This window comes from Haemorhous mexicanus, chromosome 1, assembly GCF_027477595.1.
Source record: "Haemorhous mexicanus isolate bHaeMex1 chromosome 1, bHaeMex1.pri, whole genome shotgun sequence".
NCBI classification, from domain to species: domain Eukaryota; kingdom Metazoa; phylum Chordata; class Aves; order Passeriformes; family Fringillidae; genus Haemorhous; species Haemorhous mexicanus.
In genome coordinates, this window is record NC_082341.1 from 46,098,950 (window position 1) to 46,118,615 (window position 19,666).

Consider the following 19,666-nt stretch of genomic DNA (forward strand, 5'->3'; position numbering starts at 1 on the left):
AAAATGGTGTTTATATGAGGCATTGCCCAGACAAAGCCAGCAGAGGCCAGGTCTGCCTGGCTGTTTTAGGCTAAACTGCTTACAATCCAGAATTTCCCATCACTAACACAGACCCAGTCCTTTTCCCTTCTTTTGGCAGCTATTGGCTTCTCCCTTGAAGGAAGGCTTGGGGCCACCTTCTTCTATGTCAAAGTGTAATTTTTTTTTTTTTAAGGAGAAACTAGCTATTTAGAATTAATCTAGCTATCTATTTACAATTAATCTCTTTAGTAGCATTTTATTGTTAGTATTTAGGATTTGCTTATGTAGAATTTATCTATTAGTATCTACAATCTCCTAATAGTTAGAACTTAGCTATTTTGAATTATCTATAGAATCTCTCTATTTTGGATTTATTTATTTATAGAATTAGTATCTAGATAGTTTTTTACCATACTTAACTGAGATTACTTTATAAAAATAGATGATGGCTCTCAAGGGTCATTAAGAACCAGATGTAACTGGGCTCAGCTAACGAGGGGCTCTCCAGAACTCAGGCTGTTTCTACTCCTCTAATGAACAGGCAGCTGCTATTCTCAGAGCTGGCAGCTGACTGCTGTTAGGAAAGAAGGTGCTGGCAGCCTAGGTTGGCAATTGGTGACTGAATTGTCAGGGGCTCAGTGGAAAAGAAAAGCAACAGGGGTGCATACCCAGAAAAACCCAGGTATTTATGAATAGTATTTTCTGTGTGATTTTTGTGTCCTAGTTTGATAGCAATGCTTTCTGCTGTGTAACTCCATCTGGTGCAAGTATAACAGACATTATACTCAAATTAGAATTTGCAGTTGTTGAACTTCAATACTATGTTTTTCCTTGTGGAAAAAATATTTGGATTTTCCTTAAAACTTGAAAATGACATATTTGGCTAGTACGGGGTGCAAATTTTTAGCTCAGTTCAGCACTATCAGTATTTGTTTGACAGTGGGAGGACATTTGAGCTGGCTGCAACACCCGCTAAGAGGAGGATTCATTTTCAGCTAAAAAAAGGTCCCAAATACTTGACCTTGGACATGTACTACAGTCAACAGATATTGTGAGTAGAGGAAGAAAAAAGAGTAACAAATCCACTTAATTTTGTTATTTTCTTTTAACTTTAGATAGAATCTTTTGGCTATGGGAAAATGGTCTGGGAAATGCATATCTTTCTTTCCAAACTAAATAATAAATTAAATACATTTTCAGGGTTGAAAAATGTTTCTGGTGAGAAATTTTATTTGGAAAGACATACTACTTACAGTATTTCTTTCTTAAAACTGAAAGGGCAATCTCAATAGCAATTGCAAGAATTAGAATGGCTGGAGAAGGATGGCTTAACCTGTAGGTGTATAGTTAATTTTGTTTGCAGTTAATTTTGGTCATGGTTTTGGAGAGGCAACTGATAATACAAATTTTACTTTCTGTACAACAGTCTAGTGATAAAACAATGGGATTTTGATAAAGTGGAGGAGGATATTTAAAAATGTATCTTGTGTTTTCCCTGTAATACTAAACAAGAGTTATGGCTGGCAGTGGGATGTGAGATGGTGAACAATGATAATCTGTACAGCACAATGCAGGTTTTTAAAATCTGACCTCCTGCTTCAGGTTGATTGCATAAGTAACTCTTTTTTCTATAAAGCTGTAAGAATGGCATTTCAAGAAGTAAATTATTTGGCAGAGATACCCCTTGTACAGCAAATGGGTTCTATCAAGGAACTGCAATGTGGCTGAATTGCTTTCAAGTCCTAGCAAAGGTTTATTGCTCTAGCAGATCTTTAACACAGGTTCTGAGACTAACAGGTTTTAGTGATAGAAGAAAAGCGTGCTGGAGTTCTTAACTTACCTGCATCTTTGTGGAAGGGCAAGAATCCTTTTCTTTAAGTGATTGTCATTATGGACTGAACGTTCATTGTCCACCTGCTTGGACGTGAGGTTGGAAAATCTTCCTTACATAATGCTTGAAATGTGGTGGTCATCTGAAATCCTCTAGCAGTTTTAGATGTCCATGTAGTTGGAAAACCATCTCATTTCCTTCTGACATGGGTGGCTTCTAGGGAGGCTGAATACTAATTTCAGTAATTCAGATTAAGATGTAGTTGGAGACTTGTTTTGGTAACTACTTTTAACGATGCTTCCTAGTCACTTTCTGTATTACTCTGCATATGCTCTTCTATGTGGTTTTGTTTGTTTATTTGTTGGGGTTTTTTTTAATTGTGGGTTGAACAAGATCTTCATCATGCTGAAAGAGTGGTGGCTTGCTCACCTGCTGAGTGAGGCTGAGGAAAAATTCTGGAGAGAGGATAAATGAGTTTATGTGTATCCTGAGGCAAGTTTGATGAAAACATGGGCCACTTCCCTTCTCAGAAATACCACACAGAGAGACCAGAACTGCCCCCCTTCTTTTCCCTGGTGCTGAGATAGTCAGGGAAATCCATTACACTTGTAGTCAGAGTGCCAGAGAGTGTTGCTGACACATCTGTGCTACGAAGGTATGACTATCAGCTACACTTCACACTCTAAATTTTAGCTGTTATCTGTATTCCAAAGATAAACTGCCTGTAAATGGAAAACTTTGTCCCAGTGTACACTTTGGTAGTAATGCCTGGTAATTAGACTCTTGCAACTAGAGGCTGGTTGAGTAAGCAGTGCATCCAAACACCTTGATGTTTTTCAGAAGGCCTTTGCCTTTTGGACTTTTATTTGGCAGCTATGACAAAAGAGCCAGCATGACTGCCTGTTTAAGACAGCTCTAAACCCAAGATTCACTCCCCTCCTCCCAAAACCATAACATTAGTCCAGCCAGTGTAAAGTTCTGCAGGTGCCTAAAATGCCAAATGTGAGCTGTTAAAAAAATTGTGTCTGCAGATCTCCCCTGGAAATGCTGCAGCATTCCTCAAATCCTTGCTGTGCCTGGGTGGTGCAGACCAAGTCACTGGGTGGGCAGCTCATACTGATGCCCATGAGGAGTCACATGAAGCATGGCTCTGCTTGTCCTGCCCATGCTGCTGAAGCTGCAGTGCAGGCACAAGGGAGGCTGTAGGGAGGCTGCTCCCTCTCTCTCAGTTTTGCCATGTCCATTCTGCCCTCCTTCCTGCTCCAGGAAAATGGAGGAGACAGGGAGAGAGGCCACAGAGACTAGGCCAAACTTCACACCCAGTCCCTGTGACTGCTGACTTAGCAGCTATCACTGCTGCCTTCAAGCTCTCCCCATCTTTTGGCTTTGGCTAACAGGCTCTTAGCAGCTGTTGCTCCCATCTCCTCCTGTTCCTGGCACTGCCAGGGTGCCTTCAGCTCTTCCAGTTTGCTGCTACTGCCTGAGTCACGCCTCTGGAATGGAAGGCAGCCAAGGCTATCCTCAAGATCTTCATCTTGATTGTCCTACTGGTTTTCTTCTCAAGGATCCCACCTCTGTCCTCCTGGCTGCCCATGTCAGGCTGAGGGAACTGCACGACTGTAGGTTAAGTACAAGGAGGACATCATCCCTCAAACACTGCCTGTTCAGATGCAGGATGGAATTTCTAAAAGGTCCCTGTGCTCAGCAGTTCCCTGATGGCACAGCACTGTGCAGTGAGATTTGTGAAAGGATGCTCACACTACCTCAGATTTTGCATTGAGCCTCTGCCCTGCATTCAAAATACAGGGATGATTAATTTCATTTTACTGCAGAGGATGCAGAGGTGGGGTATGGAAACCATCCTCTCTCTTCCCTTCTTGGAAAGGTTCTGGCAGTGGTAGTAACAGATGTAAAGCTGCTGATTTGGAAAAAAATGTGTCTGGTAATACCAAGTCAGAATTTTAATAACAGACCAGAGGCTGTAAGGAAAGAGACCATTTCTTGAGATATGTTGTAATTCTGGTGGAAGAGAATGCAGATCTAAACTTTCCCACATTTTCATTACAATTCCTCAGGGAACGGAAGATGGCACAGTTTCTGTTCTGTATAAAAGAAAGCAAAGGGGAACAATGATTATATTGCACATTAGGGGAGTTGCATGATTTGCTCTCTTTTATTAATGAATAGATTTAGTACAGCCCAGACCTCACAGGAGCAGGGTCATAACATCATCTTTAACTCATCCTGCAATATATCTGAGCAAGCTTCTGAAATTGTGGCTGTATTAAGCTGTACTCTGTACACAATGCTGAGAGGTGCTGTAATGTGCTCAATACCGGGGAAAAAACTGCAGAAGATTTTTTTTGTGGGGAGGGTGGTGAAACTGGCACAGGTTGCACAGAGAGGTGGTAGATGCCTCATCCCTGGAAACATCCAAGGTCAGGTTGGATGGGGCTCTGAGCAGTCTGGTCTAGTTCAGGATGCCCCTGCTTGTTGCAGGCAGGCTGTGGACTATCAGCTTGTGAAACCATCTGTTGTTACAAAGATGAGTAAATTTATCTCGGACCCACTAACTTAAAACATTCTTCCCATTTCACAGAGGATAAAGAAACAGTAAGGATAGAGAATGTTGTGCAATGATGCAAAAACATGAAGAAGAAACACTTTGCCTGAATTGGATGAATAAAAGCATTTTTACTGATGAAAAATATATGTATGAAAACCTTGTGTGAAATTATGTAGCATATGAGTAAGATCCTTCAAAGTACAGCTGAGACCGAAATGTCTTTGAAAAGGCAACAAATGCACACTCTTTTTACATAGCATTTACACCTTCAATTTTACAAAATAGCCACATTTTCTAAATGCTGCTCTGAAATGCCTGATTAAAAAGGACAGTGAACACAGTATCCCATCAGCAGCAGTTTATCACGTCTATAAATCCAATTTAGATCTCGTTATAACAGGAGTGTGAGACAATAAAGAACAGTGTAAGAGCAGTAAAAGGAGCTTGTAGTTGATAATTGATACAATATATATTCCATAATACCAAAATGAAGATAAAAGTTTTAAATTAAATCAAACAGTTCCGTAAATGAATAATAAACACATCTAAGATAGCACATGTGTGCTCTTCTGTCCAGTTGCCTCCTGGAAGGAGTGGAGTGACTTGAGACTGCAATTTACAGGATTTTCTGTAAAATGGAGTTGGCAACTTCCAGGGATTCATCTTTCACCAAGACAATATCATAAGAGTCCATGTATTTTTCCAAAAGCTCGTCTACCTAATTGCAGAAGGGATAAAGAGAAAGACCCCCTTAGTTATATAATTAATTATTGAAAGAGTTTTTGTCATTAAAATACTGCCCAATCTTTAAACCAGATTCTGGGAATAAGCCATGCACATAATGTATTACTCCTACAAGTGAATTCCACATGAGGACAGAGTAGGAGTGGCCTGACCGAAAGTGCATTCCAGGATATAATACCTCATGTTTATTCCAGGATCTCACACACAGACATACTGAAAGAACTACTTTTGGAAGGGCAGGGAGAAATATAAACTGAAGTTTTCTCTCTCGTCAATCCAAATGGATATTCATTATAACTTATCAAATAATCAGTTGAGTGTCACTTAAAACCCCCAAAAAGTAAAAAGAAAAGAGGAGGGACTGCCTGGATTTGTTATTTGTGAGATTATAATTTTTCTCAATTATCAATTTTGTACTGAAAGAAGGAGAAGCCACAGGAATTTAAGAGAATTTTTATAGTCTCTGAATTTTACTTCTCTAGGAAACACCTATTTAGAAGTAGCTCTGTACAAAAACCAAGGCAATATATACTTGTGGCTCTGAGCTTATTTGGGTTAGAAAAAAATCCATGAAAAAATGTTTGAAATGTCAACCCAAATAGGTTAAACACTTGGTTTGATATCTGAAACACATTATAACGAACCTGTTTCTAACTCCCAGTGCTTCATTCAAAGCTTACAAGGTTATGTAAGGCTACTTACTTTATCATTGAGATAGCCAATCTTAAGAATGTGCTCAACATTTGCTACTCCATCTGCCATACTCAAGTCTCCTTGAGAATCACCCAGCAGTATGATATTGCTGTTGTCTTTTAGCTGTTTGAAGTACTCTGTGTTCTTCAAGGCACCATCATGTTTGTTGTAAACATGAATCAATTCTCCTTTAAATCCTTTTAATATTCCCTATTGAAAAAAGCAACAATGAAGTTATGTTTGGTACCATTCAGGCAGGACAGCATCTAGAATGAAAGAGGTGTTACTGTTGAGCCAAGACTGAACTACATAATCTGTCATGATGAACAAGATAAATTAGTTTAGAGTAATGTCATGGCTGTGACAGCACAGTTAGGAGCAGGCAGACAATGATTCTCCCTGATTGGAGGAGTGTATAGATCTATCTCTCTATATATCTATCTTTTAGTGTGTATAAATTGATACTAAATACCACAAACAGTGTGGTATTTATCAAACATGTTTGATAAGAATGTGTTATTTCATACATACATTTTCATCAAAATCCATGAAATTGGAAACCACTTTGACATTAGAATGGTAGACCCCAGCCTGGTGGATCACTTCCTCAAGAATGTCACCAATCCCAGCAGAAAATATGAACACAGGAATATTATGTTCACTGAGCTTATCAAAGAAGTTCTCATACCCTTCTCTGCAACACAAAATGAAAATACAAATCAAATCTCAAATAAAGAAAGCCAAGAAAATTCCCAGTTTTTAGGAGACAATCACATCATCTTTGGAAAAGAATTAATATTTTCTGAACGCTTTACTGCATTTCTTTTATTCACCTTTTCAGGTCATCAAGAACCATCAACCTAACACAAGGCATGTTTGTAAGAAACTTCTGCATAAAGCTGTTTAGTATTGGTCTGTATCATTTCTGCCCCCCAAATATCTAATCATGTTTTAAAGATTTAAAAACATTTCCCCCTCCTTAAGTACTCCAGAACAAGCAATCAGAGCTCACTCTAGCTAGTATCAGGTTGTACATCTCTTTTCAATCTTCCTTGCTTAAATATGTGACTTTCTTTAGGGTCATTACTATACAACAAATTTTGGTTTTTATATCTTGAAAACATTTATTGTTGCTCTCTCCTGAAAGTTTTTTAGTATTCAGTACCCTATGTATAGCATTTCAGGAACAAGATAATATCATCTCTATATGCTCTCTCCATACAGACATAGATTGGTAGAATTTTATGTTTTAAAAAAGTATTGTGAAAGTTCTGGAAAGAATTTTAGCTTGTAGATGAAGTTTCAATCAATATGGACTTAGGCTTTCAAACAGAGACTGGGTCCTTGTCTGTTGTACAAAAAATAATGATTCAGTCAGTGAAAAAATACTTCCACTATTTAAGCTCTAACATCCTGTTTCAGTATTCCAAAATTTACAGACAGTTCTAGAGGGCTTTCAAAGAGATAGAAGCCACAGCACATTTTGAACAAGGATTTTGCTGTCTTTTAAACTTGCCTTTAGCCACAGAAGAACAATATTTAATACAACATATGAAACCTTCCTCCAGTGTTTCTCAAAAGAATTAAGTTACATGTTACATTGCTCTTAAAAAAAAAAAAAAAGGTCACCAGTGCAATTTAAAGAGGATGAAAGTCTACAGAATTTAAGCTTGTACAGAAGGGACTAAAAAAAGTTCCAGATCTCTGCTTCATACAGTGAGATTATTGTCTGCATTTCAACAGATACAACACCAATCAAGCGGGAGCATGGATAGCTCAATGTGGTCCAAGGTTAAGGTGTCTCATTCTCAGAAAAATGTGTGGGTTTTTAAATTTCCCTTTTCTTTTTTTTCCTCCCCCCAACATTCAGGAAAAATCTACAGAAAATGCTCTGGAACAGATTGATATAATTGAAATCAAAAGGAACTTACTTCAGCATAACATCAGATTCCCTTACAATTTCTGCAAACTTGTCCTTCTGTAAGCCTTGTTCAATGAGTAGTGCATGAGATTTATGGTACCTAGAACATAAACAGAAAATGGGTTGAATGTTGCTTACTAAGGTTCACCTTTCATAAAATTTCATGATTAAAAGCTTCCTGTATGGTTAATTCTTGCTTATTCAGGTTAAGAGCAAAACAAAACCAGTCGTACAAACCTTTAAGATATTAATTCAGTTAATGTGATGGCTAAATACTGCCATTAAATTGCTTTAAAAAACTTACTAAATCTAATATTAATGCAATCTGAAAGTAGGAGGTGTCTCTTACCATTCTACCATATATGGGTATTTCTCTTCAATGGTGAGAGCTGGATCAATTTCAATGGCATAGTAAGTTTCTTTCAGCTGAAATAACTAAAGGGAAAAAACCCCATCAGATATTTAATGTACTTCATAAAATACATGGGGGTTTGGTCTAAGCAATCAAAATAACACACTTGTCAGGGAATAATTATAGATGTCTGTACAACAAACCAAATTCTTGTAGGTTTTTTGTTTACCTTTTTCCGACATTCATCTGTGATGATCTTAGAGTTATCAATGATGTCTGGGAAAGGGGTGAAAAAAAAGACAGTTAAACAAGATGATACATTTCTTTTACTTTGATCTACAACATTGTAAATGTCACAGATGACAATGTCTGGTGACATACCAATATGCTTCCTCAGAATCTTTCTTACCAGCAACCAGCAAAAAGCACATTTTTCTTCATAAGTGTAAAGATGCTCTTCCCTTCATCTCTGATTTACAAGGTCAGTTACAAGCTTTTGTATCTGTTTGTTGAGACTTAATTGTTTTCAAAATCATTCTGAGGCATCCTATATGTTTTAGAGTTCTCACTTCTCCTTGTTTGTTCCAAAAGACTACAGCATAAGGATAAAATTGCCAAAAATTCTAAGGAGTTTACTATCTGGTCCTTCCAGGTGTCAGGACTATGATGGATTCTTGAAAAACAAAAGTCAACCATGCCATATTTAGCCACTAACATCTGAGAGTTCAAAATTTAATGTTTTAATTGTGAAGGGCAACTTATCTGATTTAATTCACACAGATTTTGATTAATATATATACACATATAAAAACACAGTCACTAGAATACTTTGTCAGTAGAATGTACAGATTAGGTAACAAGTCAATATAAAATCTCATTTGGAAATAAATTGAATAGAAAATTAAAACATAGGAAAAACTAAAAGGAGCAAACAAATCAATCTGTATTAAAAAAAAAAAAAGTACTCACTATGACAAGTTGGACATCTTTTTCCATTGTAGGAAAATCTACTTAATGTCATATCAAAATCTGTAATAATCTATTTAAGGAAAGAAAAAGCAAAACTGTCTTACAACATGGAGGAACAAAATAAAGAATGGCTAGAAATTCTGAACGATCAACAATAGCTGCAGCTGAGTAGCATGTGTGTCACAGAAGCCTCCCTATTCTATTGAGCCATTGTCATGGAAGCTAGCAGATCCCAGAAGGGTAGTTTTTTCTAACAAAACTGTTTTTCCCATTTCTTTGCTGAGAATTTTTTCTGAAATTACTAAGCTTCTATGTTATGTCATTTACTGAACTAGTGTCTGGCTGAATTACAGTTGAATCAACAAGGAATATTAAAAGAGTTACCATGTCTAAGTTTATGAGATATCTTGAAGGTTGAATTCTATTACATATATATAGATATGCCTAAATTTTTTGGCAAAGAGTAACAATCCCACAATTGCTTTTATTCCAAACTCTTTGCACCTTTACCTGAAGTTTGGCAGCTCCACCTTTGATGAGGCCACAAATAATCTCCTCTACTCTTGCTGGATCCTTAATATGGACAGTCTTCTTCTGAAATTCTGGCATCTATGAAGAGTAAGAACAAAGACATAAATACACTTGCAGAGGAAAACCTCCTAGGCAAAAGCTGCTGTCCATCAGGTTGGAAGCTCTGCATCTACAAACATTTTCATGTGAAATCAAGACATCGTCAGGACAGAAAGACAAGAGTAAGAAGAAGCAGAAAATACTCTGGATGTATTAATCAATGACTGCATACTGTTCTGTTTGCTTGCAACATCTATTTTCATTTCCTTTCCTAATATCACTTTTTTCAATAAATTGACACTCAGGAAAGGTCATTATAGTTGTAGGAAAAAAGGGAGATATGTAGGAACAGAACATATGGGATCATCTTGTGATTCAGATATGTCACTAGGAGATGGTAAATCTTAAAACTAACTCTCTTAGCAATTAATATGCCTTTAAAGTATCAACAGAGATAAAGAAGACCTCTATTGCTTCCTTGAGAAATGCTGAATGAATGTCAACTGAGTACTTCAATACAACAAGGCTGTGCAGTAATCTCTCCTCCCTAGCCAGTCCATCAATTGCTACCATTACCTATTTCACTGCACACTTTTGAAATAACACGATATCACACTATACATTCCTTTTGCATGAAGTATATTTCTTGAATGTTATGATAATGAGGAATTTGGTGTAAAACAAGAAAAAAAACCCCTAAACCCCACAAAACTCAATTCTTCACCAAACAACTCCCCAAACCTTTGTTTATTCTAAGAGTTTATCTTCAGACTTGCCAATCAGTAGAAGAATTGTTTATTTACAGTAATTTTCCAATGTAGCATGTATTTCCTTTATAATCATGTATGGACCCATTCTAAAGAAAAGACATCAGACATTTGCAATCTGTCTAAACGGGCATTTATGAGTAGTAAGCTTTATTTTCTGTTTATAAAACTTCTGAGATTATAAAGTGCTAGGAATTGCATTTTTAACATTCTGACCCTTCAACCTTCCTTTTCTTATAGCTAGCATGTAATCAGCGCTGCAATGAGCTAATTAAAAAAAAAAAAGGTGGAGGGAGATTCTATTTCAGGACATTTCTGGACCCAGAGTTCCCATATCACCAATTGTCAGTAAGTCATGCAGAACTGGTTCTTCCAGCTCTTGATGCTAGTAAGTCTTTTCTTCATTAGTAACAGCCAACTTGCAGTCAAATTGCAATTCGGTTATCATGTAAGAGAACAGGTGCCATTTTAAGGTATGCAAACACAGGTTTTTGTAAGGGAAAAGACACTTGTGTGCCAGACACAAGAAGGATCTGGACATACCTTGAAATATCAGCTCTAGTCCACTGTGTTCTCAGGTGGGAGCAAAACATTGCAGCTACATCCTTATCAGATGAGCACAGGCTCATCTAACTCTTTGTTCAAAACCCCCACTCACATATTCCTCACATTCCTCAACTACCTGTTTAGAAAAGTTTCCTTAATGTCTAATCTTCCTTGCTGTAATTTCAAGTCATTAAACTTGGAGAAAAGTGTTCTTTTTCTCAGACACTCACTGGATAAATTTTCCCCTTCTGCCAGAATGTAAAACCCCAGTGGTTCTTCAATCTTCTTTTGCAGAACACAATTTTCTAAATTTCTGATAATTCTTGATCTTGTCTTGGCCCACCCACTTGAACCACATTGTTCTTCCAACACAGCGTCCATGACTGTGGATGCTCAGACCTTTCTGCTCTGCTCTGACAAGGCCTTGGCTAAAGGGACCCTTTGGCCCTTGTCTTCAGGTAGCATCTTTGCATGTACATTAAAACACATGCCCTGTGTTAGCAGTAATATGGTGAGAACAACTCAAATTCAGTTGGTAATGACCAAATATTATTCAAAATGACCCCTAGAAAGAAACAGGTATTTGTGCAAAGTGTTATATTTTACATTTAATCATTCTGGATTGTATCTTTTCTTCCAAGTCAGTGCTCCTATCTTTCAGTAAAACAAATAATTTTAAATCCCCACTGTGCTTACAGCCACTTTCTGGCTGATATCCCCAAAGACAATGCTTAAAACTGAAAACAGAAATCCTTCTAGAACCCTAATCATGAGTCTCTGATAAATTTTAAATAAAGAAACAAACTCTATTAATTTCACTTTGATTGGAAGAATTAAGGTTGTTCTTTCTGGTCCTTTGGCAAAGACATTTTCTGTAAAAGTGGTATCTCCTAAGCCAATATCCCTGAGTTCCTTGTGTTGTTGCAGTGCCTTGCTACTACTTCTTTTAGCAAAGCAAAGCCACAAAAAGTACATCAGGACTGACTTCCAGCTCTCAGCTACTTCCCAGGCTGGGAGTTATTGAGAAAGCTAATGAATGTTGACAAGAAATAGAATTCCTGAAAAATAACCATCAAAGAATTCACTAATCTTTTGAGATATACCTTTACAAAGCATTTCTTTATTCACAATTAGCAGCACATTTAGCTTCACAAAACAAAATATTAATAATCTGTAACTCTTAAAAAGTGCTTTATGGTATTTCTTTTGTATGTTATATGATGCTGGTAAACAAAAGTAAGTTTTCCACTTTTTTCTGCATATAAATATTCTTTATAATGAAGCACAAAGCACTTTGACTTGGTAATTTTTGTACTGTAAATTGACTTGGTTAGGTAATTTTTGTACTGTAAACTGACTAACATAATTCCTTTAACTTTCAGCAAATTATATATTTATTTTTAGATTTAGAATGCAAAAATTAAACAGTGAAATCTAAATGCATGATTTTTAAAGAAGTAGTTCAAGCATTATTTGGTTTACTTAGATACTAAGCAACAGATTTCCTAATATAATTAATTTAAACAGATGTTGGGGTGGATGGAGAGATCAGAGGAAGGAACTGGATGAGGAAAATTGGATTGCTTGATACTGTTTCATTTCAGACTAAGCCCTTTCGCCAATTTCTGAAACAACCTGAGGAAAAATCTTGGTAAACACTTTAGTAGATCATGTCAAACAAGAAATTGCTAAAGATTTTAAGCATGACGAAAACTTCCTGCTTTGATGTTGTAAACTCATACTCAAGATCAGTTTATAAGATTAATTTATTTCTAACACACTCTCCATTTTTGCACACAAATTGGTTGAAGAATATTTTAATTTAGGGGTGGGACAAAGTTTTCTGCAGCAAGTATAACCCAGACACTTTCAGTCTCACAGGCTCTCTCAGAGGAATAAACAAGTCTACATTACAGGAGTGACATCTGATAAATCCTCAGACAAATAGGGTTAGACAAAATAGCCACTTTTCCTATCGCTAGTTCCTTGTATTAATATTTGCAAATGAACATTAAGTAGAAATTCTTTTATTTTTTCTTTATCATTATTATAGTAGAAGTAAGTGAAACTGTCTAAGGACTGGGTAAATGGAACTGAAACTGCAGCCACCAATTTTCTGACAAATTGTCTCCTCCAATGTTTTATACTTCTGTCCAGTTTAGCTGTTGTGTCGTTGTTGCATATTTGCCATTCTTCACAGTTGAAAGAGAAAAGTAGATTCTAGTTGGAAAGAACTGATAAGACAGATGAAAGAGCAAAGGGTAAAAAGTTGAGTCAATTTGATAAAATTAGTGTTTCTATTTACTGTTTAAGAAAATTCTAGCAATCAACTCAGTGTGCACATAAACCTCCCAAAATTCTGATGCACCAGTTGACTGGGATGAGCACAGATAGAGAAGAAACCAACAAAAAATCTACACAGCACTTAACCAAGCCAAGAAAGCTTTTCCTAACCAGGAGCTTCTACATACAGAACTAAAACTACATAAGCACAGGAAAAGGAATTCAAAATTCATGGTGACATCTGAAAGTACATAATGTTAAATCACTTTTAGGGGCAAAAGTGCCCCTATTTATTCTGTCATATTATAAAAGTGTGAGAAGAGTTTTGCTTTCTAACCAAGAGCATCTATATGCTACTGAATAGCTCAGAGGCTGGTGTGTCATGAAACATATGTATGACAACTCCCAAAGGTAATTTGTGGTTGGCATATACACTGGCCACAAATACATTTTAGTTTCTATATCTGACATTTTTTAGGAGCCCTTGAGAGAAAGAGGAACAAAACTGAAAAAGATTATTTTAAAGGTTGAGCTTAGTTGGATTTATGAAAAAGGAAACAATTCTCTGCTTGTTTGTGATAGCAGGTAACTGGAATAAGGATGTAGGAAATTATTTTGTAGCTAAGAATGTTATGGTCATACCTTGAGGAATGAACAGTAATGGATTCACGCAGGTTTGGATATCCCCCAGTCCTACAAACCACAGAATGGGTCATTTACAACAAGGATAGTTCTGAAAATTACAAATCTATTTAGTACATGAGACATGCATCTGTGTAGCTGGGTTAAGTAAAGAGAAGTTATTTGCCATATTGAGAATTCTAGTTTTGAAATGAAGTTTCTTACATAAAACTGGATAACAGAAGTGCAAAAGACCTGCTTTTATGTATCCCGATGCTGCTTAGTACATAAGTTGTCTTAGTATATGAGGCAGCGTGTATCTAAGTGCATGCTATGTCAATTTGATTATAAAACAGAAGCTGGTGATAAGACCTGTCATTCATTTTAGTGATCTAAGTGAATTTAGCTGCCATTGTAGACATTTCCAATTAGGTATCCCAGGAAATTAAAAACTGATTGTGTCCACAAGGAGTAATGTCATGTTCTGGAGCTAGGATTATACTGAATTTTTCAGTCTCCTGAGTGTTGGAGGTACAGCAGTTACTTTCCTCCCCCTACCCAGTATAACAAGTCCTGATGATTAACACAAAAATTTAAAAAATGAAATAAAAAACTCTATATAAAGGACAACTGAGTGACCTTTCGTGTTCACTGTCAGTAATTTTAAGTAGGGAAGGATGAGTTGATGAATTACTTGCTATCTTAACTACATAGAGATATGGCTCATTTCACAATCAACCCTAGACACAGAGCTTGAAATATTACTAGTACTAACTCAAACTGTAGGAGGTTGTCATCGTAAGTCTGCTAAGTATTGCTCTGACGAAGGACATAAAAAAATGGTGCAGAGTATTTTTATACTGATACCCTGTAAGCCTACACTACTTGGCAAATACCAAGTTTTCTTATTTTATAAAGACTCATCTAGTATGGAAGCCTCCCAAAACCCAAATCATTGCTAAGAAAACACCCTGGATTATAGGTGGACAAAGTTTTAGGAGAACTTCTCTATAAATCTCAATGATTGATGGAGTACTTTGTTAGATGTCAGTAATTCTGAATCACAGTAAGAACTGTTCTCACACTTGTAAATGTACTAAAAATATTCCACAAAATTTCAGATTACCATAATGTCATGAAAGGGACAGGGTAATAAATAAGATCTAAATAAAGATCTAGCTGTAATGCTATTGATAGGATGTGAATTTCAAGTATAACACAATTTCTATTTCCTACTTTGTTGGTAAACCTGCCTTAGACTAGACTGGGTTTCAAACCTGTTATCTTTTGATAGAGAGAACACACAAGGGTGGGCTGGCAGGGAGAGAGGACTATCCATGTTATTTCTGAGCAAGGCAAATGGAAATCAATGTGATAAATTGGCTAGGGGAAAATTATTTGTAAATTTTATTCTAATCTATGGTGACAGCTTCCAGGTACAAGAATATAAACCAAGACTAAATGACATTTATTTTGGGAACTGCAGATGCCCAGTTTCAAGGTCTTAGACTAGCTATCACATATATTCACTTATGGACATGTACCAAAAAAGGCAGGGCATGGCAGCAGTGATAGCTGCGAAATTTGATACTCAGAAGCTACAGAAAACTGGTTTTGGTGTTCTTGGTGGAAGAAAGTAACAGTTTGGTAAAAATATAAAGAAATAGGGTACATTCCTTAATTTACATGTTATTTTCCAATCCTTTTTTTTTTCTTTTTTTTTCCCTATTATTACAGAACATTACTTGCTCTAGAAAACAAAGCTTACAAAAAACTTCTGAAAGCATGCAAGCTTCTCCATGTAATTTCTGCATTTTGCAAAATTTGAGTTGCAAGAAACGGGGGAGCTATAACAAAATCCACAGAATGACACTGTGGGGATCTGTTCCTCCATATACTTATGCTCATGTATAAAGCAAGACTGCCTATAATTCAGACAATTTGAATTCTGGCCCATGAGTGCAACAGAGGTCCCTCTTAGCTGCTCCAGCTGTTAGTAGGCTTATAGTTTAGACAGGAACATCAAAAGGTACTAGACATGAGCGTAATCACATCAATCACTCCATTATGTGCAGGTAGTCAGGAGAACTTCAATAGTTATCGTGCACTCTTCTAGCATAATCTGAGCTCAGGACAGAGACTCAGTAATTTATAATTCCCAAAAAATATAATACATGTTATATTCAGATGATGCAAGCTCAAATATGGTAAGAAATCCTTAGTAACTAGTAATTACCAAATTACTATTTGAATAGTTCTGTCAAGAAATAGCCTTAGGAGTACTTAGTTAAAAAGTAGTTATTATAGGAATGAAACAACAGAACACTAAGTATATTCACAGTTCCTTGATAACATGCTGTAAAACTAGACACCCAACACAGGTTATATGAAATAACTGAAAATGGGTTCACTGCTTAAGCTATTTTAAGACACGGCATAGGATGCATACTAAAAATAATTTTTCCTGGTTTACTGTGTTTATTTATTTACAAATTTTTATACTTAATGTGCTGGATTCTGATACTAAATTTGGAAAAAAAAAACCCTTATAAAAATCCGGAGAGAGTGCTTTCACAGAAAACATGACAACAGCATTTCCTCTTGTGTTTTTAAAGGAGAGTACCTGTGCGTTGAGCTTAGGGCACTCCTGATTCTTCTGTCCTTGATTTTGTCCTACTGCAGCAGCATAGGTGGCAAGCAGAGTCCAGAGATGCAGGGCTTGCATGCAGGCTGCCAACAAAAACCAACCAAATCCTTTTAAGAATTGGTCTGCTATATTATGTGGTCTTTCTATTCCTGCTGTATAAAATAAAAGCCAACATGCATGGTACATAGCGACATCACTGTGAAAATACCAAGACTTCAGAATAGTCTGATACATAGTTAAAAGTAGAGGAACATTTAAGCTATTCAATGAAAACCACTAAGTATATTTATTCCTTTGATGCTGTTGCTCATTCTATGCTATCAAATTTTTAATTTAAAAATACAGTTGTTTAGTTTTTTTCACAGTCACAATTAAGAACTGTAAGTAAGCCCTCAGCTCATAACCTTGGCTTAAAAACACAGGCAAGAAGACAGTCAATACTGCTGACAGAAGCTGGGCACACTTACCAGAGGGTTTTGCAGGAGCAGCTGCAGAAGCAAAAGAAAATTCCTCTTGCTTGAGACACACTAATATAGCAGCACAGGGTGCAGTTGAGGGCGTTTCCAAATACAGCCTGACTAATCCCCGTGCAAAACCCCAGGGTCCTGTGACGCATGTCAGCAGTGCACAGCAGTTTGTTATGCTCAGCAGTACAGCCCGACGAGCTTACAGATCATCAGCTGGTTCACCAACAACAAAACCTTTGACCTTCACTGAATGAACAGCTTTCATGGATGCAGCAGGCAAATTTGGGCTGCTCTAACAGAGGAAGGCAGTTGTTGTTCAAAGCAGAAGTTTACTATTTTGCTACTTTTTAGCCCTTTTACAAAATCTTTCCAAGTATTTTAGTATTTCCTGTTGCACAGTGCCACAAATTTCTTAGAGCTTCATTGACATGATTTCATTAATGTTTACTAGGCAGCACACATTCATTCATGTAGAAGGAGCAAATGAATTAATGAATCTTTGTTTTGGCTATAATTATCTGTGTGATACTGAAACAGGAAATCAAGGAGCCTTGTTTGTCAGGATTTTTGAGAGACAAGGCAACTCCGCATAGTTTTAGAAGTTTGTCATTAGGCATGCTGCCTGATCAAAGACCATAACTAGGTGACAGAAGATGGATTAAAAAGAAATGGTTTTTAGAGTGAGGAGATGAAGGAACTATTGTCTAATTGTATTTTACATTTGAAGTTATGTAAATGCTAGTGGCATGCAAAGCTGACTATTGCTGCAGCAGCAGTGTAAGCTTCTCTATTACTACCCCTAACTCATGTTCAACCTCAGGTTTATGATCCCTGTTTCAGGATGCCAGGACTAACCACCAACATGAGGCCAATTCATACATGGCTACTAATGTGACCAGTGTAATTGTCAGAGCTAAATCAAGGGCAAGTTACAAGTGTAGCATGTACAAAACCTGTAATGCTATAAAAAAACCCCAACAATAGCAGGACTCTAGAAATTCATTAGTTATGAAAATATCCAGTGTGCTTTCTACACTAAAAAAAAACCCCCAAAACAACAGACTTTCTGAATGATACAGTAGATCCATATGTTTTGTGTCTGCATTTCAACTGTAGGCTACTATGTAGTCTGTCAGGATTCCTCAGTGTATCTGACCTACATGTGCACTTTCATTTTGTTTTCAGAAGTGTTCTCTGTTTTGAGCCAACAAAACAACTGAATACTTGATCTAATACAAAACATGCAACTTTAATCAACACTTATCCTCTTAGAATTGACCAAGATCCCCTAAAATGTACATGTCAAAGTCTGCTGTTTCCTGAAGCAGTGAAAGAGTTTGAAAGGTATGTTCAAAATATAACATAATCCCTGCAAAGACCATATAGAGTAAATTGAACTTACTAGGCATTGGTATTGCCAGGATTCATAGCTACCACTAAACTACTTGTTTGAGTATTTGTACACTGTTGTAACAGGTAACATTCAGATAATTTTGCACTTCATAGTATTTCAATATAGGCAGCATGCTTTTCATTAATATTTTTATAATAATGTTTGGGAAACATATGTAGAGCGAAGTGTATTGAATAAATATGAATTATTTGCACAACAAAAAGCTGGAGTTTATGTCCCTGCTAGATTTCCAATGTTTAAAAAAATGTTACAAACAATGAAGTAAAATACTATTGCTAGATGAATCATGTAGTTCAGGTAAGATATCACTTGACACACTCAGTTTGCAAAGAACCTGCCTTTGAGCTGTCAAGAATCTAAAGAAAACTAGTTTCCCTTTCAGAAAGCTGGGGAAACAAAAACAAGGTGGTTTTTTAAAAATTTATTTTATTAATTTTTTTTTAAGATTAAAAAAAAGACTTACAGAAATTAAGTCCAACTCTTACAGACTGTTTTTGGTATACCAGACTAATTGGAAAGCATTCTAAATGAATGATTACAGTCTTAGTGAAAGCCCTAAAAAATGGCATGAGCAAAATTTCTGTAAACATTAATACAGCCAACACCTAATTCTTAGAAAAACATCTACTCTATCTTTATCAACAGCATACTTTCACTCTAATGAAAATGCCATACATGATACTTCTCTTCAACAAAACAAGACTGTCTTTGCAACTCCATGAAATCTTTATGTACAACACTTTAATTACCACAGCTCCTACTAACCACATTCTATTACTGCTGATTTGAGTCTGTTGAGCATTTTGTTTACAGTGTTTTATGTCTGGTAAAAGAGGAGTTAAAATGAACACTGATTTTTTCACAGAGAGAGAAATAAACTGCAGCATGACATTTCTACTCTCGAAATATGGAAGGTCATTTCAATATATTTTAAGAACCACAGACTGAAGAGGTGTAGTTATTTCAACAGATAGATTCTATTTTAACATTTTCTCTTTGGCTCACGGCCATATCTTGACTACAGAATATTTTACACAGAAAAAGAGAGAGAGAAAAAAAGAACAACACTGAAAACACCAGATGATTTATAATTTATATAAGACTGGGAAAATGTTCAACTTTACATGCTTGTGTGTTAGGCAAACTTAGTTTATAGAGGATGCTCTTGAATATGAAGCACTGCAAGTTTTAGTCTAAAGCGAAGAAAAGCTGGTTCTACCAGTCCTTCCACACCCGTGACCTAAGTTGCATCCA

General features: G+C 36.5%; 1 protein-coding gene and 1 long non-coding RNA gene across 7 annotated transcripts in view; one reads left to right on the plus strand and one right to left on the minus strand.

Annotated features, from left to right (window-relative positions):
* The first annotated feature begins 155 nt into the window (after positions 1-155).
* Positions 156-19,666, plus strand: part of LOC132328607 (uncharacterized) — a 24,537-nt gene continuing 5,026 nt past the window's right edge. The window contains exon 1 of the long non-coding RNA XR_009486815.1: positions 156-703. This is a non-coding gene — a long non-coding RNA (uncharacterized LOC132328607). The remainder of the gene's footprint in view (positions 704-19,666) is intronic.
* The window catches only part of NT5C3A (5'-nucleotidase, cytosolic IIIA), a 25,680-nt gene continuing 10,540 nt past the window's right edge, over positions 4,527-19,666 (minus strand). For 2 of the 6 annotated variants that reach the window (XM_059848502.1, XM_059848521.1), the window contains exons 2-10: positions 16,508-16,614; positions 9,608-9,706; positions 9,098-9,167; positions 8,358-8,404; positions 8,126-8,211; positions 7,787-7,876; positions 6,387-6,549; positions 5,865-6,065; positions 4,527-5,136 (exon numbers count right to left, since the gene is read on the minus strand). In XM_059848502.1, coding sequence (XP_059704485.1) covers positions 5,035-5,136; positions 5,865-6,065; positions 6,387-6,549; positions 7,787-7,876; positions 8,126-8,211; positions 8,358-8,404; positions 9,098-9,167; positions 9,608-9,706; positions 16,508-16,614 — 965 coding nt within the window. In that variant the 3' untranslated portion in view covers positions 4,527-5,034. Of the gene's footprint in view, positions 5,137-5,864; positions 6,066-6,386; positions 6,550-7,786; positions 7,877-8,125; positions 8,212-8,357; positions 8,405-9,097; positions 9,168-9,607; positions 9,707-13,905; positions 13,957-16,507; positions 16,615-16,998; positions 17,016-19,666 lie in introns of those variants that run through there. The other 4 variants (XM_059848549.1, XM_059848511.1, XM_059848530.1 and 1 more) reach the window with 3 other exon arrangements.